Source organism: Lontra canadensis, unplaced genomic scaffold (assembly GCF_010015895.1).
Source record: "Lontra canadensis isolate GAN:19392208 unplaced genomic scaffold, GSC_riverotter_1.0 scaffold8, whole genome shotgun sequence".
Taxonomy (NCBI): domain Eukaryota; kingdom Metazoa; phylum Chordata; class Mammalia; order Carnivora; family Mustelidae; genus Lontra; species Lontra canadensis.
Window position 1 is genome coordinate 34,618,139 of NW_022631002.1, and position 25,631 is coordinate 34,643,769.

The 25,631-nt window shown below is 35.8% G+C and overlaps 1 protein-coding gene across 4 annotated transcripts in view; it reads right to left on the reverse strand.

The window, feature by feature from the left end:
* The window catches only part of PHKB (phosphorylase kinase regulatory subunit beta), a 233,228-nt gene that overhangs the window by 172,455 nt on the left and 35,142 nt on the right, over nt 1-25,631 (reverse strand). For all 4 annotated transcript variants that reach the window (XM_032854566.1, XM_032854563.1, XM_032854565.1 and 1 more), the window contains 4 exons: nt 23,078-23,167; nt 20,664-20,802; nt 6,918-7,017; nt 1,133-1,240 (listed from right to left, as the gene is read on the reverse strand). In XM_032854566.1, coding sequence (XP_032710457.1) covers nt 1,133-1,240; nt 6,918-7,017; nt 20,664-20,802; nt 23,078-23,167 — 437 coding nt within the window. The remainder of the gene's footprint in view (nt 1-1,132; nt 1,241-6,917; nt 7,018-20,663; nt 20,803-23,077; nt 23,168-25,631) is intronic.

Sequence of the window (25,631 nt, forward strand, 5' to 3'; positions counted from 1 at the left end):
GCCCTCTGCTTTGACTTGCAGGATGCTTCCATGAGAAAGTACAATAAGTGGCAAATGGCACAGAAACAGCCAAATAACAGGTTGACCAGCATTTATTTAAAATCTACCATGAGGCAGGTACTAAGCTTAAGTTCTAGGAAACAAAAATAAATGAGCCACTATCTTCTGAAAACCGTATTTCAGACAGTAAACATATTTGTCAAAGCAAAAGATACATAAAACCTAATTATGTCACAATTATAAGGAGAAGGTTGAGCAACTACATATTCATATAATACTAATTCTCCAAGGAACTGGTTACAAATCAGTGTAAGAGTTTCCGTTGCATAGAAATGGGGACACTGTACTTTCTATGACCAGAGGAGTCATACTAAAGTAAGACATTTCAGATCTCTAGAGAGAAAGGGACTATAAAAAAGACATACTCTTATTTTAGTAAAGAATATATGAATAATAAGTATTCTGTCCTAAAGACAGCAGAATCAAATGATGAGCAGGAAAAAAACTCATTAAATAGCATATATAATATTTATATTCTAAAAACAAGGCAATAGGATATGCAGCTAAAAGTAATACACAGATGTAAGAGAAAAAGAAGTGAAAACAAAACATAAAATCCTACAATGCATTCTTAGCCTTGGTATAAAATTTAATATAATATGTGAGACAAAATTTATAGACTCCAGAAATGCCTTTTGGAATACATTTTAATGATAGGCTGATTGCTTTGTTGAAGGTTGATATACCAAAACTGAACTGTCACATAACAAAAATTTCTGACTTGCTGCTATATCACTGCCAACTGTCTTTTATTCCATAGTTCCTAAATGGTGAAATTCTTCTAAATTTGAGAGTAAGTACAAGCTTCATTGAGATAGGAATAATATTATAAGCTATCCAGTTGCTCTTTACTCCTTGCAGACCAAGACCTCAGTCTGAGTTGATGCTCAATCACAATTACTAACTCAGCCCCGGTATCTACCATTTCACTTCCTCATTTTAGGGTTGGTTTTCTACTTCTGTTTTGAATAATTCACGAAATCTGCTTTCTAAAACTTGCAAATATCCCCAAACCTTCTATGATATAGACTATGCACAGAGAAGAAGAAAACTTATAGACTTCTCCTCTTACCTGAAGATGACCATATTCCTCATAGGAGAGGACCTCATCTCCTGTGTGCACATTGAAAACAGAGTGAAGACAGGTTGCTGGGCGTGGGTCCTGCTTAAACTGCTGGACCTAGAATCAAATACAAAATTCAAATAGTGCTACTAACTCACATTATCATCCAACTTTAGAGATTATAAATTATTTTTCATGAAACCTTTTAAAAGAGAAAATTATAGCCTAAAGGCAGAATACAGAGCAAAGCAGATATATTACTTTTTCTAAAGAAACAACACACCAACAAAACTCATATAACTACTAATTTAACAGTTAACATGATTATTGAATAGCTGATATTTCAAAAATAGCAAATGAAGTGTAATATGGAGCTTGTGAATATGGTAGCAACAGCTTTTACAATTGTTTTATATTCATTTTATTTTAGGGTCAAATAATAGTTTACTCTGTGGGACAGGATTTCAGGGAGTACACCCCACTGTACTGCCACTTGGAAATGCTTCCATGAATTTAGACCTCATGCTAATTCTAATTCTAAGTAAGTGTTCAAAACTTCAAATGCTGTTTCTTTCTCTAAAGATGACAAATTTTAACCTACGTTCCTATCAACAGGTTTTCATTTCCTTTGCCACATATACTCGCCTTACTAAGTCATCAATTCCAAGAGAACATAACACACTTGTATTTATTAAGTGCATATAAAGTTTAACCATTTTAGAACCCTAAGTAAATACTAAGTGATCTAACAAACTCCAAGGACAAAAAAAGAAATCCATCTACTTTTTAAGGGCTTGTTCAATTCAATTTGGTGACTATATACGGATACCAATCATATGTCAAGTACTATGCTAGCCCCTAGAAGTATAAGATGAATAAAAACAGACAATGAATAGAATAACACCTAGCTATATGTAAATGAAATAATTTTTTTCTTCCTTTTAAAATATATAAGTGATGATAATATCTATGATGTTATGACTTTGCATTGTTTCACTTGGCTAATGAAGTACATAGAACCAAGTTCTTTTCTTCACCTTCAAATTTTCTCTCATCCTTAAAATTCTACCTCCAAAAAAAATCTTATTTTATAAACTCCCTTCTGAAATGTTCCTTAAATTCCTTCCTCTGGACTCCACACAGGGTACTTATCCTTCAGTAACTTCTTCTCTCTTCTTTTATTAGTTGTCTGTGTCTCTATCTTATAGGTCTCTAGAAGTTACACTACCCAATATGGCAGCCACTAGCAACAAACAACTAACTAAATTACAACTAAACAAAGTTCAGAAATTCAGTACCTCAGTCATACTGACTGTATCAAACACTCAGTAACCATATGTGACTAGTAGCTTCTGCATTGTTCAACACATTAATGCAGAACATTTCTGTCATCAAAGAAAGTTTACCGGACAGTGCCATGCTAGAGGGCTAATACACCTTTGCATCCCCTCCCCACCCCCAAGAGCCTGTAAATACCCCACAGACAAATACACAGCCCTCCCTATCACTCAAGTCAACAAAATGAAAGCTAGGCCCTACCAGTAGATACTCAGGAATGAAAGGGTAAGGACAAAGGTAGGGATATGTATCTTCTATGTGTACTATGTACAGTGACCAAGCCATTGAGTATTAACTCAGAGAAGGTGAGAAGGCTACTCCTTCTCAGTATCTGAAACTGCAGCCACAGTACTAGACTACACAAATAGAAATTAAATGTGGTCGTTTCATACTAGTATCTCAAGGTATTGAACATTATTAGTCTGGGCTCTTAGACAAAAATATGGTTAAGTTAAAATACATTCTGCCTACTTGATAGAGACCCAAAAGGATAAGGTCTTAACTGTTTAGTAAAGTTATTGCTACAGTTGATAATGCAGTGTTTGTCATTTGTCTTCAAGACACACAAGTACTCAGCATGAGAATTTATATTCAATCACTGTGTCAGGGAAAAAGCAACTATTAAATGATTAAAGATACTCAAACGGAAAATTATGTAACCATGTTTTGAGTCTTGCAGCTGTTATAAGACAAACAACTTAAAATTTCAGAAAAAAATAAGACCCAAACTATACAAGCTTTGAAAATTAATGGGACATAGTGTATGTGAATTATAGACAACAATTATCCTTGAAATCAGTCAAAAATGAGGTGACATTAATCATTATTTTATATATCTGGCATTTGGCAAGTAAAAATAAAGAATGATTAAAGCAAAATTTTTTAGGCCAAAAAAAAACTAGAATAATGTTTTCGCTGTTTGTATTTTACTTAGATTTTTCCTGAAAACTTAAATCATTGTGAATAAACAGTTTATCATTTAGGAAAAGGTGAGTATTTAGTCATCCATTCTTAATTTATAAAATAACATAGCATTTAAGTGAGAAAAATCATCTCATAAGGGAATGCTGGAATGATAAATTTTATAAAATTTGATGATTTTTCATTAAAAATCATTAAACCTGAACTAGAAACTACTCAATAACATTTTAGACAAATTTTTTATGTAGACAGCTAGGGATAGCAACATTCATAGTCCATTATAAAGGAAATCTGTGCCTTCCAAAATACTAAATGCAAATGGAATTTATTTTGAAAAATTCTGAATGCTTCTCCTTAGGGAGTATTAGAAAATAGAGTAAATGAGAGAATAAGTATATGAACATTTAGAAGTTAAAAAAAGAAAAACACCTAATATGAATAAGTAGGCATTTTAAGACAAGTAGCATGATAGTAATAGAAATCAGATTGCTCTACACTCTGCAAAACAAGGACAACTCTATTCATTCAAGTGCATAATGAAATAAAATATTTCTTTTATATAGTATTTTTAGAAAATATGTCAAGAAGTATATCATGATTTTACTTCAGAAGACAAAGAAGATGAATCTTAGTGTCAAATAGCAAATGATTACTACAAATATGCTTCACTTTAGTTTTAAGAAAAAGGCAAAAGATATATATTTCACAACTTTAAAATATGGTAACCTTCCCTGCTACTACATAATCATGAAGGAAAGTGTAAACATCAACAAGGTGAAGGTTTGGTAAGAAGCAGTGAGCTGGCTGTGTGTGGTTAAATCTAATCTCAGAGTCACTCCCTCAGAGTCATATGTGAATCATGATAATATCCTCCATTCTAACTATAAAAAGTTATAGGATCATGAAAGATTGCAGGGGTGCCTGGGTGGTTAAGTGTCCGATGTTGATTTCAGCTCACATCATGATCTCAAGCTTGTGAGGTCAAGCTCTGTGTCAGGCTCCAAGCTTGGCAGCCTGCTTAAGATTCTCTCTCCCTCTCCTTCCCTCTACACCATTCCCCACTCACACACATGTGCATGAGCTCTCTCTTAAAAAAAAAAAAAATACAACTATAAAAGCTGCTTTAAAATCTGTAAAACCTTATATTTGGTGGTAAGTATAAATACCTAACCCTAATGCACCCCATACCTTCTCTTAAAACTCACACTTACTTTTTAAGATTTTATTTATTTGTCAGAGAGAAAGAGAGCACAAGCAGGGAGAGCAGCAGAGGCAGAGGGAAAAGCAGGCTTCCTGCCAAGCAGGGAGCCTGATGTAGGGCTCAATCCCAGGACCCTCAGATCATGACCTGAGCTGAAGGCAGACACTTAACTGACTGCACCACCCAGGCTCCCCCGCACTTATTTTAATTGTCTAGCATCATAACTAAATAAAGGAAAGAAACGCTAATCCTTTATAATTTAAGAAATTCAAGACATCTTAGGTCCCATTTAAGCTGTATTCAAAAGAAAACATAATTGTGAAGATTGGTCAGAGAAAGACAAATTTGATCTCAGTCATAGGTGGAATTGAAGAATAAAAACAGATGAGCGTAATGGGAAGGGGAAAAAGAAAAAAAAGGAGATAGGGAAACAAGTTATAAGCGACTCTTCATGACAAAGAATAAACTGACGACTGATGGGGGAGGCGGGAGGGGGGCCGACTAGACGGGTAACGCATATAAGGACGGCACGTGTTGCGATGAGCGCTGCGCATTACATGTAAGTGATGAATCACTCCAGAAACCAATACTGCACTATATGTTAACTAACAAAATTTAAATTAAAAAAAAAAAAAAATTGTGGGGCGCCTGGGTGGATCAGTGGGTTGGGCCCTCTGCCTTCGGCTCAGGTCATGATCCCGGGTTCCTAGGACCGAGCAGAGAGCCTGCTTCCCTTCCTCTCTCTCTGCCTGCCTCTCTGCCTGCTTGTGATGCCTGTCAAATAAATAAAATAAAAATCTTAAAAAAAAATTGTGAAGACTGGTTAGTAAGGTTGAATGATATTTAGAAAGAGATATTAACTGGTTAAATAAGCCACAAGGAACTCTTTATTTCCTCCCTTTTGATAAACCATACTAATTTTAAGTCTGTCAGTTTGTTTAGTAAATACGAAATTCATGGCTCTCACAATGTTTCCTTAAGAGAAAAGTTAATTCACAGACATTAGGCATTCATGAAATAATAAATGTGAAATAAACAGTAAACCTCTCACAGTAAACTTCCCAGAAGAAAAAAAAAATCTTTAATCACAATTACTTCAAAATATATAACACACTAGTTTAATTCAAGTACACCAATAGGATATTATTTCAACAAATGAAAAACCTTTATAATAATGATTTATAAAATCAAATCTCAGCAGACAACTATAGGTTTATTACATATCTCTATTATCAGCTGGTGAAAAAAATCTACTTTTTCTGCCAAATAACATTATTTTGTTGTCACATTCTGAGGGCAAAATATAATTTTTTGTTAGCTTTGAGTTCAGATACAGATCTTAGGAAGAAAATGTGCGATCACAAAAAATCTAATAATCATAAGATAAAAACATACAAAATATTAAGTGATCAAAATTGCCTGTGTAATTACTGATGTGCATCTTTGCTCATGAACCATCGAACCTGGTAGTCTTGCGGGCCTAAGATATACTCACTGATATATGGACACTTAATATATTAGGACCTGGGGACAGAGGGATGTAGGTGAGTAGGAGAAATATTACATTATATTTACATAGTACTTTGCAGTTCTTATTATGTATATTACTTTAATAATAACAATAATAATTACCGATTATGTATTCCACAATAACCTGTAAAATTTGCTATTTTCTAAGCCAATCATTTCTGTCCTCTCTACATGTAAATTATGAAGTATTTTTAAGCTGAAGTTCAGGGATGCCTGGGCGGCTCAGCCGGTTAAGTATCTACCTGCCTTTGGCTCAGGTCATGATCCGAGGGTCCTGGGATCAAGGCCCACATCAGGCTCCCTGCTCAGAGGGGACACTGCGTCCCCCTCTGCTTGTCACTCCCCCTGTTTGTGTGCATACATTCTCCCTGTCTCTGACAAATAAATAAATAAAATCTAAAAAACAAAAATAAACTGAAGTTCACTTAAGTCAGGGCAATCACATGTGCAAAAGGAATTTTGATAAGGATTTTCTTAAGCAATATAATATTCGTTAGACTTATGGATATTGTAAGGTTCCTGAAAAACTGCGTCTTTATCAAGCAAACACCAGATGTGAAATACAAACAAATTCAATCCTAAATAACAATTCTCAATCACCTCTCACTTAATCTGTTTCTTCAATTTCAGTATTTCAAACCCTGGGCTGGGAATGCAGAGGCTGTTTTAACCTATCTAGACAGCCCTAGGATGTGGCTTTACCTTTTGAAAATACATTCTTCTTCAGAAGATGCTATGGCTATACTGGTTAAATTAATCCTTCAGAATGATGTGAGAATTCCAGTCCACACTACAGTGTTTTACCTTATCGGCCTGACGCATATAGCAGTAGAGAATTCCTCTCATACATTTTATAGCAGAGTGCTCCAGCTCATGGGTCCTTCCCTTGTCATCATCAATGCGCCTGGGTGAGAGAGATAACTCATGAAACAAATTGGAAATGCATTTGAAAAGGAAGCAGAGCTTTTGGTAATTAAGTATTTAACTATCTGACTAATCCTATGTTCTGGCGACATCTACTAATTCTGTAACAGTGAAACTCCATTTTTCCAGCAGATGTAGAAATGCTGAAAAAAAAAAAATCCTGAGATGAAACTTGTGTTGATTTCTCCTTCTTTTAAGGAAGTAAGCCAATTGCTTCAGAAATAGCATACAATATTTCTACATTGACTTGGCTGAAACTTTAAAGGATATGATATATTGGAAAAATCTACCAAGAGATTTTTTGAATTTGCTGTTATAGAGTAGAGGCAATTTTTAGTATCAATCCCTTTAGGTTATGCAATGGCCACTTGGATTCAAGGCAACACAGATTAAGGTGGACACATGCCTTCTTTGCTCTACCATGTGTTTAATAATGTCAGGGTGGGCAGTTTAGTCAAGGATGTCTTCAAATAAACACATATCCAGTATGAAACATGATGTATTTGGGCAGTTTTATACTCTTGGCTCATAGTTTAAAATCAATCAACCAATGTTTATATTGTTGGCTTTCAAAAAGAAAAAAAAAAAAAAAACAGCTAAAATCTAACCATAAAGCAAGGTTAAGATGTCCTTCTGTCCTTAAGTTCCTTTTTCACCATGAATCAAAAAGTAATGAGTTACCCACTACCGCAAATGAAAGTAACTTATTCATTGGTTTGCTAAATCTTAATGGAAATACCTGGCAATCACCTGGTATAAAATATATATAAATATTTTTATATTTAAGGATAAAAAGTGTCACTTGTCTCCTTAAAAAGTATACCACAATTACCTCCTTTTCCAACTGCACACCTCATATACCAGTACTAGAAGAAATAATGATCATTTTAACATAGCACTGTCAATGTCAGGCAAAAGTAAATTGTCATTAGAACATCATTCCTCCCTTCATATGCAAACACTACAACTACCATGATTTTGCTCTATGCTGTATTTTTCTGTCTAATGTGCTACACAAGTGTTTTAATAGAGACAAATTATGGCACAGGTAACAGTGGACCAGGAATTGATAGATGAAGGAAACAGCACACTTTGGATAGATTGAGCTCAATGAAATCTGTTTCCAATTCCTACTTCATCTAAAAACAAAAACAAATCAAGTTTTTCCAAATTTGTCTTTTAAAGTAATTCTCTGCCCCTAATTTCAACAACCATTTAACCAAAACAAAAATATTCCAGAATAAATCACCCATTATAGAGTTCTTATATTTCAATGAACTTCTATTTCTCTGTTCTTCTGCAAATAAAACAGAAACCAGAAGAATATTTTTCTTCTGACTGAGAAAGTAAATGAATAGTTTTATGTGAGTAAAAACATTTAGGCAACAAGTCTACATATATTACCTTTTCAAAGATTTAAAGTGAATCTGATGATCCAAAATAATTTCTCTACTTTCTGCCAGGATCTGGCAATATTCTACTCTCTTTAACAAGCCCTGTGGAGGGGTTGAGATAGGGGATGGAGTGAGCCTGGTGGTGGGTATATGGAGGGCACATATTGCATGGAGCACTAGGTGTGGTGCATAAAGAATGAATTTTGGAACACTGAAAATAAAATAAAATAAAATTTAAAAACAAAACAAACAAACAAAAAACCAATAAGCCCTGTGGATGTCAATTCAAGTTTTAATGGGCTCTGAAGAATACTTCTATTTTAAAAAATGAATAAATTAAAGAACTTTAAACTTCATCTGTGAATTTACTGATCATAAGCTATGTGCAAGTGTTGTTCAAATATTTCTACCATATTAAGTCTTGTTATTATACCTAAACTAGAATTCTGTACTTATAAATATAAACCAATGAAAGAAACTAGATACTTGAATCCTGTCAGTGCATTATTTCCCTACAATCAAGCTTAAAGGAAAATAAAATCAATATTGTTTTGTTCAAAGAGTCACGTAACCTGATTTTTACCAAGACTAGTTAGGACCACCTATTAAACTCAACTCCTTTAACAGCTATAAATCTAACACTAGGAAGAAATGGGCTGATTTCCTGCAAGAAGTCTACCTCTCTCTCTCCCTTGGACAGCGCTGCAAATGTTTGCTATTCATTCTCATTCTTCCAATATATATATGCATATATATTTAGACAGTCTACACATACTCTTTCAAGTCAATACTCTTTTCAAAATATCACTTACTTTTCAAAATATCACTCATAAAAAGAAAACTTAATTCCATATTTGAACCCTAATTTAAAGTCATGTTTTTCTCTAGAAATTATATTAGAAACAAAAAAATGAAAAAAAGTTACATAATACTTTTTAATAAAGCATAAAGTACAGAATCAAAACTCATTTCAGATTTTGTATAGTTGAGTAGGTTCAGAAACAGTTTTAAACTGAATCATGTAAACAAAAATAATAAATATATATAATTAAATTAATTTTAACTATATAATAAAATATAAAAATGTTTAATTATATTAATTATAATAAATACATAGTTATATATAATATAATACAGCCATAATTTTAAATACTGGTACACTAGGGCCAAACTTGTCTTTAAAATAATTGCCTGAAAAAAAAATAATAAATAATAAAATAAAATAAAATAATTGCCCGGGTGGCTCAATCATTAAGTATCTGCCTTCAGCTCGGGTCATGGTCCCGGGGTCCTGCAATCGAGCCCCACATCGGGCTCCCTGCTCAGCGGAAAGGCTGCTTTTCCCTCTCCCAATTCCCCTGCTTGTATTCCCTCTCTCACTATCTCTCTGTCAAATAAATAATAAAATCTTTTAAAAATATAAATAAACACTTATATTGGGAACTGCAATATGACATAAATATTATTTTTTAAAAATGTTTAAATTAATTAATTAATTTTGAGAGAGAGAGAGAGAGAGAGAGAGAGAGCATGACCAGAAGGGGCAGGGGGAGAGAGAATCCCAAGCAGACTCGACACTGAGTGCAGAGCTGGGTGGAGGGCTCAATCCCAGGACCCTGAGATCATGATCCAAGCCAAAACCAAGAGTCAGATGTTTAATTATCTGTACCATCCAGGAGTTCCTATAAATGACCTTTTACAAAGTCAAACATGCTAGACAATTTTTCTTTCCTCAACAAAATTATAATGTGGACCTGTAATATTATATTATACTATATTCAAAAAATTAAATACTATATTCAAAAAATTTAAGTGTATTTTTGCAAAGAAATCATCTCGTTGTCTCTAAAAACAAAATAATGACCATATCTGATTAATTAAATAACACTAATTATACTCTTACATGCATATAAAATATACATGTGCATAAAATATTTTTAAGCACTCACTACACACACACACACACAAACACACACACAGACACAAATCCAAACAGATACGAGGTTTCAAGAGATTGTTAATAAGACTGAAAACCAATGCAATGAGAAAAATCAAATTACTCACAATTTTTAAAAATTAATAATTTTATATTATTCATTCATTAATAAAAAGAGGTAAATATAAGTTTCTGAAAATAAAATATTGACAGCTTAATTTTTAAAGAATTCTCTCTAATGTAATCTGTATGACTTCACTACCATTAACAAGTAGAATTAGAAACAAAACGTCTATTAATTTTACGTGGAAATTCTCTAAACAAATCCTTTCGTGATTTAATATTGCAAAAGTAAAAAGGACTTAAATAATTCTGTGATAAGTACTCTTACATTTCTCCAAAAAGGAAACAATTCCCTTGCTAGTAATAAAAAAATAAATGTAATGCTTTACATACATAAGAAGATAAATTATCCAGGGAGTTATACATAGAGTATGCCCACAAAGAAAGGACTTGAAATTCTCTATCAAATATTTGAAACTTTCTGGGAAAAGGCCTATATATTATATTTCTTCAAGCAAAATTCCCCAAAACTTTTATTCAGAAAAATTTCAGGTCCATAGAAAAATGAAAAGAATGTTACAATGAATAAACATTTTAATCTTCACCTGAATTCCCCAGTTACTAAAATTAGCTTGCATTCTCTATAATTTTTCTGTACTTTTTGAAAGTAAACTACAAAAATCACCACCCTTAGACACTTCAAAAATTTGTCTTCAAAGACATTCGCCTGTAGAACAATATTATCATTATATCCAAGGAATTTAATATTGCTAGTAAATTATCTAATATATACACTATAACAAATCTATCCAATTATACTCAAAATACACCTTCTAGGATTTATATTTTTGTTTTTTGTTTTGTGTTTTTAAGATTTATTTATTTGACAGACAGAGATCTTGGCCTTTTCTTTTGACTCAAAGAATTCCCTTTAATGACTTCTAGAAGGTTTAGTGGGGATAAACTCCTTTAACTTTTTTTCTAGCAAACTCACTCTCCTCCTATCCTGAATTATAACTTTATTAGGTAGCATATTCTTGGTTGCAGGTTTTTCCTTCCAATACTTTGAATATATCATGCCACTCTCCTCTGGCCTACAAAATTTCTACTGAAAAAAATCAGCTGATAGCCTTATGAGGTTTCCCTTATTTGTAACTGTTTTATTTTCTCTTACTGCCTTTGAAATTCTTGGTCATTACTTTTTGCCATTTTTATTATGTGGCTTATTATGGTCCTCCTTAGGTTAATTTCATTGGGGGCTCTCTGTGATTTTCAAATCTGCATGTATTTCCTTCCCTAGATTTGGGAAGTTTCTCATTTTATTTCTTCAAATAAATTTTCTACCCCTTCTATCTTCTCCTAGGATCCCTATAAAGTGACCATTGTTACATGTGATCATATTGCTGAAATCGCTTATTACCACTTTTTATTATGTTTTTCTTCTTTTTGCTATTCAGCCAAGTTGCTTTCGTTTACCCTGTCTTCCACGTTGATCATCACATTCTTCTGCCACCTTTATTCTTCTATTGATTCCCTTCAGTGTATTTTTTATTTCAATTATTGACTTCTTCATTTCTGACTGGTTCTTTTTTACATTTTCTTTCTGTTGGAGGCCTCATTGAAAGCCTCCCTTCTTTTCTCAAGGCCAGTGAGTATCTTTATGACCATTACATTGAATTCTTTATCAGACATATTGCTTATTTCCATTTCATTTAGCTCTTTTGTTGTGGTTTTGTCCTGTTCTTCCAATTGGGTTATATTTCTCTATCTCATTTTGTCTGTTTGTTTCCATGTATTGGAAAAGTCAGCTACCTCTCCTGCTCTTGAAAATAGTGGCCTTATGAAGACAAGGTCCTGTAGTGCCCTATAACACAATGGTCCCTATTCACCAAAACCAGACGCATCATTTAGTGGTGTCGCCCATGTGAGTTGTATGCAACCTACTATTATGGCTGAGCTGTATTTGCCTTCAGTCCTATCAGTTGCAATGGCCTATTTTGCCTGTTGTTAATACACCAAGTAGGGTTTTGCCTCCGTATTGTTAAGGGGCCAGGTTGCAGCTGCATTTGGGGTTGTATTGCAATAGTGTCATCTATAGACCAGATGCTTGCCCTCAGCCAACCTGCTGGGGCTGGTCACACTGACCTCCTTTTCTTGTCCCGACAGGTTTTTGTTAGTAGTTAGTGCTGACTGTCAAACCAGACGCCTGGCCCCAATCTGTCTCCCAAGACTCCAGTAACACTGATTGGCAAGGCACTATCTCTGAGCTGCTAGCTATAAAGTTCAGCTGCTGGAACTATGGACTTACTAGGGTATGTGATTATCTTTTCCCACTCTCCAGGGCAGGAGTCACTGTAAAATGGTAGCAGTCTCTCCCAGGAGTACTTTCAGGGTATGTTGTGGCAGAAGGTACTCTGGAGATAACCCTGGCAAATAGAGCTGGTTGGATGGAACAGATGTCCAGGAAAACACAAGAGCAGGGCACTTGGAGCTAGCAAGATAAGTGGAGAGTATTTTTGCTGGTTCTGCAAGTGTCCCACGTTCTAAGTTGTGTAGGGGGAAAGAAATGGCACTTGCCACCTCTTTTGATCTTGGAGAAGTCTCCTAAAGATCCCTGCACCTCCAGCACTTATTCTGATATTTATAAATAAATCTCCTTTATGGACACCCCAAAACCTTTTTAAACTGTTCCTTCTTTGCTGTATCTCAACCATGTTACTTATGCTGGCTCTTTCTTTTTCTTTTTTTTTTTTTTAAAGGTTTTGTTCATTTATATGACAGACAGAGATCACAAGTAGGCAGAGAGGCAGGCAGAGAGAGAGGAGGAAGCAGCACCCTGCTGAGCAGAGAGCCCAATGTGGGGCTCGATCCCAGGACACTAGGATCATGACCTGAGCCGAAGGCAGAGGCTTTAACCCACTGAGCCACCCAGGCGCCCCTTATGCTGGTTCTTTAAAGGCAGGAATTCAGTTTCCTATCACATACCAGTTATCCTACAGCAAAAGGTACTAATTTTTAATGTAAGAATGGAACCCTGCTAATTGTACAAACTCCTGAAGTTAAGCCCCATACATTTTTCCAAGCCCAGTGTCATAGGGACTCATCTTGCCAGTGAGGGTCCCCTGTGCCTGGAGTGCCTGCTATGGAGTCTGATCCTCTCAATTCTCTGTGGTTATGGTATCCCTCTCCTTTGTGGTTAGTCTCACAGGGGGTTTGACTCCCACCCATGTCATTGCCCTTCCCACTCTTTTTGATGTGGCCTCGTCTCTACAATTAACTGTGTAAACTCTTCTGTCAGTCAGAGAACAAAACACAAAGACCCGTTTCCACTGAGCCCATCCCTCTGACAGGGAGCAGGGTAACTCTGCCCAAGCAGGGTTGTGTGAAAAACAACGTGGCAGGCTTCTCCCTCAGAAGAAAGGCTGGAAGAGTGAGAGGATGACAACCCTAGAGTCCCAATAAAAACGTTAAATACCTACACCAGGAGAAACTACTATATAGAGCTCCAAGCGTTGTCTCACAGCTTGTTATTTTTCAGAACCAAATCTCTTTTTCTTTTTATTCCTTCTTTTATGCTTCTGAATTTTTTTGACCTTATTCTCATTATAACTAGATGTTTAATATATCAACTTATATTTCATAATAGCTTTTTAACTTGTACTTTTTCACACCTATATTTTTTTATCACTATATGCTTCATTGCAGTCCTTTTTCCCTATTCAATATTACCTTTATATATACACAAGTTTTATTTTCCCTGTAATTTTGGTAAGTAGTGTCCTCTAACAAACAGACCAAAATACACCCAGGAACACTGGAACAACCTACACTGTTCGCACTGAGAGATTACAGCCCGCTTTACTTTATCTCACCCCTACCTTTTTAAAAATTTTAAATTTTATTTTAAATTTTTTTATTTTAAAATTCTTACTCTTGTATTTCACCTTGGCATTGTTTCTTTTGGTGGTGGCTTCCAACCACTCTAGATTTTCTGAGGGTGCATCTTGCTTGGTTCATGTTTGATATTTTGGACTCTGAACATTCCCTCAATCATCCCTCAACAGGAATGGAATCCCAACAAAAAAAAAGAACCAGAGACAATGTCCTTTGCCACAGTTCTAATGGACATGGATATAAGAAAGATGTCAGAGGTAGAATTCAGGATAGCAATTATAAAGTCAATAGCTAGGCTTTAGAAAAGCATTAGTGACAATACAGAATCTCTAAGGGCAGAAATGAGACCTAATCAGGCTGAACTTAAAAACGCTATAAATGAGATGAAGTCTAAATTGGATACTCTAACAGCCAGGGTAAATGAAACAAAAGAATGAATTACTGATCTACAGGATAAGCTGACAGAAGGGAGGAAGCTGAGGAGGATAGGGACAGGCAGCTAGAAACCCATGAGAACAGACTTAGAGAGATCAGTGATGTAATGCAACGTTCCAATGTCAAAATTATTGGGATCTTGGAGGGGTAGGAGAGAGAGGGAGGACTAACAGGTATATTTGAGGAAATCATAGCTTAGAACGTCCTAATCTAAGGAAGGAAAGAAGTATTCCTGACAAAGAGGCAGAGAGGACACCTCCCAATATAAATAAAAACAGACCAACATCCTGGCATATAATAATGAAGCTTGCAAATCTTACAGCCAAGAAAACTATCCTGAGAGCAGCAAGGGGGAAGAGAATTCTTAAATACAAAGGGAAGAACATCAGAATGATGTCAGACCTGTCCAGAGACCTGGTAAGCCAGAAAGGTCTGACAAGGCATATTAAGAGTACTAAATGAGAAGAAAATGAAAGCAAGAATACTTTACCAGCAAGGCTGTCATTCAGAACAGATGGCAAAACAAAGAGCTTCCAGGACTGGCAGAAACTGAAAGAATATGTGACCACCAAGCCAGCCATGAAAGAAATATTAAGGGGGATTCTATAAAAGAAGAAAGACCCCAAGAGTATTACAGACCAAAAATCTACAGAGACGATCTATAGAAATAGGGACTTTACAGGCAATACAATGGCACTAAATTCATACTTTTCAATAGTAACTCTCAATGTGAAGGGCCTAAATGCTTTCATGAAACAGCACAGGGTTGCACACTGGAAACAAAGACAGAACCCACTCACATGCTGTCTACAAGAGACCCATTTTGAAACTAAAGACACCTCCAGATTGAAAGTGAGGGGATGGAGAACCATTTATATGCCAACGGACGTCAAAAGAAAGCTGGGGTGCAATTCTTGTATCAGATAAATTAGATTTCAAACCAAATACTGTTGTAAGAGATGTAGAGGGACACTATATCATACTTAAAGGGTCCATCCAACAAGAAAATCTAACAGTTGTAAATATCTATGCCCCCAACATGGGAGCAGCCAACTACATAAACCAACTCTTCACCCAAATAGTCATATTGATAATACTATATTAATAGTAGGAGATCTCAACACTCCACTCTCAGCAATGGCCAGATGGTCTAAACCAAAGATCAACAAAGAAACAAGAGCTCTGAATGACACATCGGACTAGGTGGACTTCGTAGATATATACAGAACATTCCACCCTGAAACAACAGAATACTCATTCTTCTCAAGTGCACATGGAACTTTCTCCAGAGTAGACCCCATGCTGGGTCACAAGTCAGGTCTCAACTGATACCAAAAGACTGAGATTATTCCCTGCATATTTTCAGACCAAAATGCTTTGAAACTGGAACTCAATCACAAGAAATAATTTGGAAGGAATTCAAACACTTGGAAGTTAAAGAGCATCCCGCTATAGAATGAACAGGTCAAGCAGGAAGTTAAAGAAGAACTTAAAGAATTCATGGAAACTAATGAGAATGAAAACACATCGGTCCCAAACTGATGGGATACTGCAATGGCAGTCCTAAGGGAGAAATACACAGCCATCCAAGCCTCTCTCAAAAAAGTAGAAAAGTCCCCCCCCCCCAAAAAAAGTAGAAAAGTCCCAAATGCACAAGCTAACCTTAGGCCTAAAGGAGCTGTACAAAGAGCAGCAAATAAAACCTAAAGCAAGCAGGAGAAGAGAAATAATAAAGATCAGAACGGAGATCAATGAAATAGAAACCAGAAAAACAGTAGAACAGATCAACAAAACTAGAAGCTAGTTCTTTGAAAGAATTAATAAGGTCCATAAACCTCTGGCCAGACTTATCCAAAAGAAAAGGGAAAGGACCCAAATCAATAAAATCAGGAACAAAAGGGGAGAAATCACGACCAAAACGAAGAAAACAGAGATAGTTATTAGCACTTATTATCAGCAGTTATATGCCAACAAACTAGGTAATTTGGAAGAAATGGACGCATTCCTGGAAACTTATAATCTATCAGGACTGAAACAGGAAAAAATAGACAACTGGAACAGAACAATAGCAAGGAAATAGCAACAGTTATCAAAAGCCTCCCCAAAAACAAGAGTCCGGAGCCAGGTGGCTTCCCAGGGGAATTCTACCAAACATTTAAAGAGATAATACCTATTCTACTGCAGGTGTTTCAAAAAATAGAAATGGAGGGAAAAGGTCCAAACTCTTTCTGTGAGGCCAGCATTACCCTGATCCCCAAACCAGGCAAAGACCCCAAACAAAAAGGAGAATTGCAGACCAAAATCCCTGGTGAACATGGATAGATGCCAAAATACTCACCAAGATCCTAGTCAATAGGATCCAACAGTATATTAAAAGGATTATTCACTACCACCAGGTGGGATTTATTCCTGGCATGCAAGAGCGGTTCAACATTCACAGATCACATCAACAAAAGAGGAGACAAGGACCATATGATCCTCTCAATTGAGGCAGAAAAAGCATTTGACAAAATACAGCATCCTTTCTTGATTAAAACTCTTCACAATGGAGGGTTAGAGGGAACATACCTCCTCTACGGCCATACCACCCTGAACGCGCCCGATCTTGTCTGATCTCGGAAGCTAAGCAGGGTCGGGCCTGGTTAGTACTTGGATGGGAGAGGGAACATACCTCAATCTCATAAAAGCCATCTATGAAAAGCACACAACAAATATCATTCTCACTGGGGAAAAACTGGGAGCTTTTCCCTCAATGTCAGGAATAGGACAGGGATACCCACTCTCACCACTATTGTTCAACATAGTAGTAGAAGTCCTAGCCTCAGCAATCAGACAACAAAAAGAAATAAAAGGCATTCAAATTGGCAAGGAAGTCAAACTCTCACTCTTCATAGATGACATGATACTTTATGTGGAAAACCCAAAAGATTCCACCTCCAAATCACTAGAACTCATAAAGCAAATCAGCAACGTAGCAGGATACAAAATCAATGCACAGAAATCTGTCACTTTTCTATACACTAACAATGCAACCGAAGAAAGAGAAATTAAGGAATAAATTCAGCTTACAACTGCACCAAAGACCAAGATACCTAGGAATAAAACTAACCAAAGAGTTAAAGGATCTACCCTCTAGAAACCACTGAACACTTAAGAAAGAAATTGAGGAAGACACAAAGAGATGGAAAAATATTCCGTGCTCATGGACTGGAAGAATAAACATTGTGGAAATGTTTATGCTGTCCAGAACCATCTACACTTTCAATGGAATCCCCATCAAAAGACCATTGATATTTTTCACAGAGCTGGAACAAACAATCCTAAAATTTGAATGGAGCCAGAAAAGACCCCAGATTGCCAGGGGAATGTTGAATAAGAAAGCCAAAGCTGGGGGCATCACAGTGCCTGACTTTAAGCTATGTTACAAAGCTGTACTCATCAAGACAGCACGGGACTGCACAAAAACAGACACATAGATCAATGGAATGGACTAGAGAGCCCAGAAATGGACCTTTACCTAATAGTCAGGAAAGAGTATCCAATGGAAAAAGACAGTCTCTTCAATAAATGGTGCTCAGAAAATTGGAGAGCTCCATAGAGAAGAATGAAACTGGACCACTCTCATACACCATCCACAGAGATAAACTCAAAATGGATGAAAGACCTCAGTGTGAGACAGGAATCCATTAAAATCCCAGAGGAGAACATAGGTGGTAACTCTTTGACATTTGTCAAGCAATTTCTTTCAAGAACATCTTCAAAGGCAAGGGAAACAAAGGTAATAATGAACTTTTGGGACTTCATCAAGATTAAAAGCTTCTGTACACGACAGGAAACAATTAACAAAACTAAGGCAGTCCACGGAATGGGAGAAGATATTTGAAGATGACATTACAGAGAACGAGATGGTATCCAAGATGTATAAAGAACTTCTCAGGGCGCCTGGGTGGCTCAGTGGTTTAAGACTCTGCCTTTGGCTCAGATCATGATGTCGGGGTCCTGGGACTGAGCCCCGCATCAGGCTCTCTGCTTGACAGGGAGCCTGCTTCTGCCTCTCTGCCTGCCTTTCTGCCTACTTGTGATCTCTATTGCTGTCAAATAAATAAATATATAAATCTTAAAAAAAAAGAATTTCTCAAACTCAACACCAAAAAAACAAATAATCCCATCAAGAAATGGGCAGAAGACATGAACAGATACTTCTCCAAACAAGACATACCAATGGCTATCAGACGCATAAAAAATTTTCAACATCAGGAAATCCAAATCAAAACCACAATGAGATACCACCAAAGAATAGTTAGAATGCAAAAATTAACAAGGCAGGAAACAACAAATGTTGGCAAGGATGTGGAGAAAGGGGAACCCTCTTACACTGTTGGTGGGAATGCAAGATGTTAAACCACTTTGGAAAACAGTATGGAGGTTCCTTAAAAAGGGAAAAAAGAGCTACCCACTGACCCAGCAATTGCACTACTGGGTATTTACCCCACAGATTTTGTAAAAACAAGGGGCATATGCACCCCAATGTTCATAGAGAGAAGTGTCCACAGTAGCCAAATTGTGGAAGGAGCTGACATGCTCTTCAACAGATGAATGGATAAAGAAGATATGGTTCAGGGAGTCTGGGTGGCTCAGTTGTTAAGCATCAGGCCCAAGATACTGGGATTGAGCCCCGCAGCGGGCTCCCTGTGTAGTGCAAGGCCTGCTTCTCCCTTTCCCACTCCCCTAGCTTGTGTTCCCTCACTCACTGTGTCTCTGTCAAATATACAAAATCTTTAAAGAATAAAAAAAATAAAAAGAATATATGGTTTATATATACAATGGACTATTACTCAGCCATCAGAAAGGATGAATATGTACCATTTGCAACAACATGGAAGTAACTAGAGGGTATTATGCTAAGTGAAATAAGTCAATCAGAGAAAGACAATTATCATATTTCACTCATATATGGAACATAAGGAATAGTGCAGAGGGCCATAGAAGAAAGGGGAAACTGAATGGGAGAAATCAGAGAGGGAGACTAACCATGAGAGACTGTGGACTCTGGGAAATAAACTGAGGGTTTTAGAAGGGAATAGGGTAGGAGGATGGGGTAGCCAGGTGATGGGTAATTAAGGAGGGGTCATGATGTAATGAGCACTGGGTGTTGTATGCAACTAATATATTACTGAACACTAAATCAGAAACTAATGATGTAGTATATGTTGGCTAACTAAACATAATAAAAAAAGGATATGCATGTCTCACCTCCAGAAAATTAATATTCAGAAACCTAATCTTAATAACAGTTAAAATGTATTACTATAGACTATGAATCAGGACACACATTGGATGTTTTCCATATATAACAAAATAAAGTAAGAATATATTTTGCATTGTGAAGGGATTTTTTTTTACTTTATAAAATAATTATTTGACTTATATCCTTATTTAACAAATTATACCTCAGTGAAATTGTAGGGGGTAAAATTCTAAACTGGGGTGGGGTGCAATGGGCCTCAGCCCTGCTCTATCATTAACTAGTTGTGTAACTTTGGATAAATCTGTTAACTACCTGGGCCCTAGTTTTATCATCTGTAAAATTCGATCAGCCATCATGTCCCTCTGATTGAAAGCAACCAAGTCAAGGAGAATGGGGAGATCATTCTGCCAAAAACAAATGATGACTTAAATATCTAGAGATGAAAAAACTTTTGGTGACAAAGTCATAAAATGTCAGAATTAGTCTTGCATAAACTCTTAAGAAAACTTAAATGTTTAGAGGCCTAGATAGATACGAGCACTCACAGATTACACAGTGAATCAGCAGCAAAGCCCAACAATTGCCCAATTTGTCTTAGGCCAACAAAAATCTATTATCCAGACTTAAAGTTACTAGAAGCGCACACACCAGCTTACCTGTATGCAAGAGCCAAAGCCCAGATCCCAGCAGCGCAATACAGACTGTCATGGATTTTTGCCTTCTGATCATCACCGCATGTTTTAGTGGGAAAGAGACCTGTGGTTGGACTTTGATACAGTAGCAATGTTGCCTTGACTGGAATGGAACACAAGAAAAAGAATGAATTGTACAGCCATCCATTTTCCTTGGGCTGAAGATCTTAATCTTTAGTTTCCTCATTCTACTTTTGACATTTCTGTTGTTCCTAAATTTACCTATAATATGCAACTTTTTAGCATGCAAAAACTGCTTCATGTAGATCACTCCAACTTAAGTGGGAATCCACCCTGAAGGAAGGGTATTTCTACTTTTGAGGAAAGAACTCAGCTAATTAGCAATTAAAAACCTTTTAGCATAGCCTACCTAATGTCAGTAAGTGTTGTAAGGCAATATCAGGTACAGAAAAGAAAAAAAGACCAATAAAAAGGAAGTATATTTTCAACAACAAGTTCAATAGGGAAACAAAGCAAATGTACAACAAAGAGTGGCATTAGTCGCTAAATCCAAATCTTGTTTTCCACTGATGACTAACTTGTGTCCTGTCTTCAGAGGAATGTATTCATTTTATTTTAATATTATATATATATGTATATATTTATAATATAATATAATATAATATAATATAATATAATATATTACACAGTCTGGAGATATATTAATATGTCAAAATCAAATCCTATCCTTATATGACATGAAAATAAGTAAATAAATATTTGGAGAACATTTTACTTAAAAAACTGAAATTAATGCTTTATTACCTTTTATAAAAGAGCCTTGAAATATAAACATACACCCACGAAAACTACATTTCCTAAAAGTTATTTTTTCCTAACTATAAATTTGTTTTTCTGTAAAATACATTTAATTAATCTAGATTGACATATGCCACCTTCTTTTAGAGCAATTTTTTAAGGACCTAAAGCACTCTTCTCCTTCAAAGACTTAAATAATTTCTTTTCCTTTTTCTCAGGCAAAACTGATGTTATCAATACCATTTTTTTCAGAATACCAGTATATTTATCATTTTCCCCCGAGGAAAGAATTAGTCCTTATAGTCTGAAGTAAACAACTGACATTTCTTTAGAAAGGTATCTAAATTTCTTTATCTAGTCATGGCTACAATGATAATACAATGATAATAGAATAGGCCACATAAGAATATATTCCAGAATTGTGACCAAAATAACATGAATTAAGGTTTTACATGAGCTAAACACAAACAACAAAAAAACCCTTATCTTAGGGGAAATAAATAAATTTAATTTAATATTATTTTCCATACAAGTCCATATAAATAGCACAAGAAGCAAACTGGCAAAAATTAATAAGCTTTTCTAACTTAGAATCTGATGAACAAAGAGGAATCCCGTGCATACATATCTCAAAGTCAATTACTCACATTCAAAAGCAGAATCTGCCAGGCTGCCTTCGGCAAAACAATAACAAATAAAATAGGGAACCATTTTTTTTTTTTTTTTTTTTTAGTAATACTAACCTGAGGTTATCTTGTGTCTCTCAGTGAATTAGAAATAGATACAAAAGCCTTAGGACTACTTGGGAACCAAATATAGGTAAATGAGGAAGGAACACTTCTACAAAATCATTATGTAAGTAGTAATCAAGAAGCAGCCTCTAGTTCGCAAATCTGGTAATGTTTAGGAGGGCTAAAAGGACACAGAGGACATTGGTGATGGTTTTTTTTTTTTATCATTTTTTTTTTCAGCATAACAGTATCCATTGTTTTTGTACCACACCCAGTGCTCCATGCAATCCGTGCCCTCTCTAATACCCACCACCTGGTTCCCCCAACCTCCCACCCCCCCACCTCTTCAAACCCTTCAGATTGTTTTTCAGAGTCCATAGTCTCTCATGGTTCACCTCCCCTTCCAATTTCCCCCAACTGCCTTCTCCTAACTCCCCATGTCCTCCATGCTATTTGTTATGCTCCACAAATAAGTGAAACCATATGATAATTGACTGTCTCTGCTTGACTTATTTCACTCAGCATAATCTCTTCCAGTCCCGTCCATGTTGCTACAAAAGTTGGGTATTCATCCTTTCTGATGGAGGCATAATACTCCATAGTGTATGTGGACCACATCTTCCTTGTCCGTTGAAGGGCATCTTGGTTCTTTCCACAGTTTGGCAACCGTGATGGTTTTAAAAATTATTCAAGGGACAGATGACTTGCTGGAATTCTTTTATAGTCCCAGTATCAATATGCAATTGGAATATATAGCTGCCTCAGCAATGACACTATCCCAACATCCCAATGAAAGAATATCATCATGCATATAATATGTGCAATAGAAGGCAGGGTAAATACTAATGTTAACTACCTAAGGACACATTTTCCTCAAGTTTTGCTTACCAATTCTGTAATAATGATCCAGTTTATCCCAAAGAGTCTCATTATCAGGTCTCGGAAGATTAATGCTTTTAAGAGGTTCATAAACTGAGCCTAAAAGAAAAATGAAAACCCATCAAATTCAATCATTTTCACTGATAAACAAAGAAAACTTCTAAATAAATGAAAAAGCACTACTTAATCTAATTTTCATTTTTATATGTGAACTACCACATTGTATTACTGGTCAAATTTTTGGTAGGGGAAGAAGAGAGAAGAAATCGCCCTTGTAACAAGTATAGAAGAGTTTTAAATGTTACGGAAACCCCACCCTCACCCCTGGCAGTTAATCTAACTGACACATATATATACATATACTAATCCCAACAATTCAAATACCAGTAATACTTATGTGTTAGTCATGAGTTCAATAATTCAGTTCCCTTTGAGAAATATGTACTTAGAATGCCCTGAAATCCAAACCTTATTCTTTATGCTCATGATCAGGCAACTTTCTGTCAAATGATCATATCCCAAAAACCTCAAGGAAAAAGATAATGCTAACATGTTCTAAAGTCATCCACTCCATGAATATTCAGATAGTTTTCATACTGAAATTCTGAAGCCTCCACTTTCTCCTAGGTAGATAAAACTCATGCCTTATTATCTGGACTAAAGCAGAAACCATTTCTACTTCTCAGCCATGAAAACTACTCCAATGTATTAGCAGAGCATACTGCTCAAAAGCTACAGAATACACAATAATTATGGTAATTTGCCACAAAATGGATATAGAAAATTGTTCACTTGACTAGTGTGCATTCTCAACTACTGACTGAAAGAAGACACCTGAACCTCCAGCCATCAGACTAAGTACTGTCTCTCATTCTTGTTAGAAGCACTCAGAAATTATAAATATCTCAATGTCACAACTAACCCACCTCTGGATTCAGGTAATATACATCATATGGCCTATCAACATAGCACAAGAGTGCCCCTAAAATTTACCTAGGTTTGGAAGGGTACTGTGTTGGTATGCATTAAGAATGTTTTTCTAAAAAAAAATTAAAGCATTTCTGTTCATAAAAGTGCTATGCCCAGTATGCTAGTATAAAACCTAGGTATTTGGAATCCCTTTATGTTTAGGGAGATAATAAACACTATGAAGGAAGAAAGGAACAATCTATATATTAAGGCAATAATCTCATTATCCTCTGGTGGAAAGAGAGGTGATCTATGCAACAAAACAGGAATATGAAATGACTTGAAGAGATTGTCTAAAAAAGATAATGACATCAACCAGAATGGTCCCACAGAGAAGAATGGGGAGGCCTACCAACCTAGACAGGAAAGCATCAGGAACTCCTGCACAAGAGGCAAGGATCTGGCCATGGCTCCTACCTCCCTGCATTCAATAGCTCTGGGTAGGTATAAGTATATGTGCAGCCTGGCAGATTGGAAAAAGGAATATGGCCACTGCTTACAAGTTAGGTGCTAAGCTCTGGGAGTCTACAACCTCTCTGTGAAGCTCATTCAATAATTAATAAAATAGAATCAGATACATATCATCAGAAGTTTTAAATTGTGAATACACATATACAAAGATTAAAGGAGACACCTTTGCTGGGTGGAAGGATTGTGAATGAATGTTATTTCTATTTTTACTTATTAGAAATGTTAATATTTTGCTAAGAAAAAAAAAATCACCAGAAATTGCATATAATTTCATTACATATAGGTAAAACAATATATGTGCATATGGATAAAAATTGAAGTAGAATATAAAAAACTAAAATCCAACTTTATATTTACCATAATAATTGTAGGTGAATTTATTTTCAAAGACTGTTTTAATGTCATTATATCATGGTTTTTGGGTAAAAAATATTTATTTTTAAAAGTGCTATTACATCTAAGGTGCCCCTCAACTCCCAAAAAAGATTAAAATGATTCTGTTATCTAATGTTCCGCAATGAAATCACCAATGGAGTTTCATTAAAGCTATGATATACAAAAGGAAAACCAGACTTTTCAGAAAAATAAATACCTCTGTAGTTAAGAGCTAAAAAAGAAGATGTTCAAAGCATAGCAGAAAAGTATAAAAGTAACATCACCTAACTCACTAAGAACCAATATTTTCTTATGCTTCCTTACATCTTCAAAGCAAACCCATGGTGAATTAAGAACAGCTTGCCTAGATAAATGTTAATATTTTAGTGATCACCATTGTATTGCTTCTGAAGTAACTGCGTAAAATTAAACAAGGATGTTCCACACAATTTATGGCAAAAAGTACCACAAATCTGAGTCAAAGGAAAAGTAATCAATGGTAACATTTTAAACAAAAATTAGACATCTGGGGGCACCTGGGTGGCTCAGTGGATTAAAGCCTCTGCCTTCCGCTCAGGTCATGATCCCAGGATCCTGGGATGGAGCCCCACATTGGGCTCTCTGCTCAGCAGGGAGTCTACTTCCTCCTCTCTCTGCCTACCTCTCTGCCTACTTGTGATCTCTGTCAAATAAATAAATAAAATCTTAAAAAAAAAATTAGACACCTGAAGAGCTTCAATACAAATAA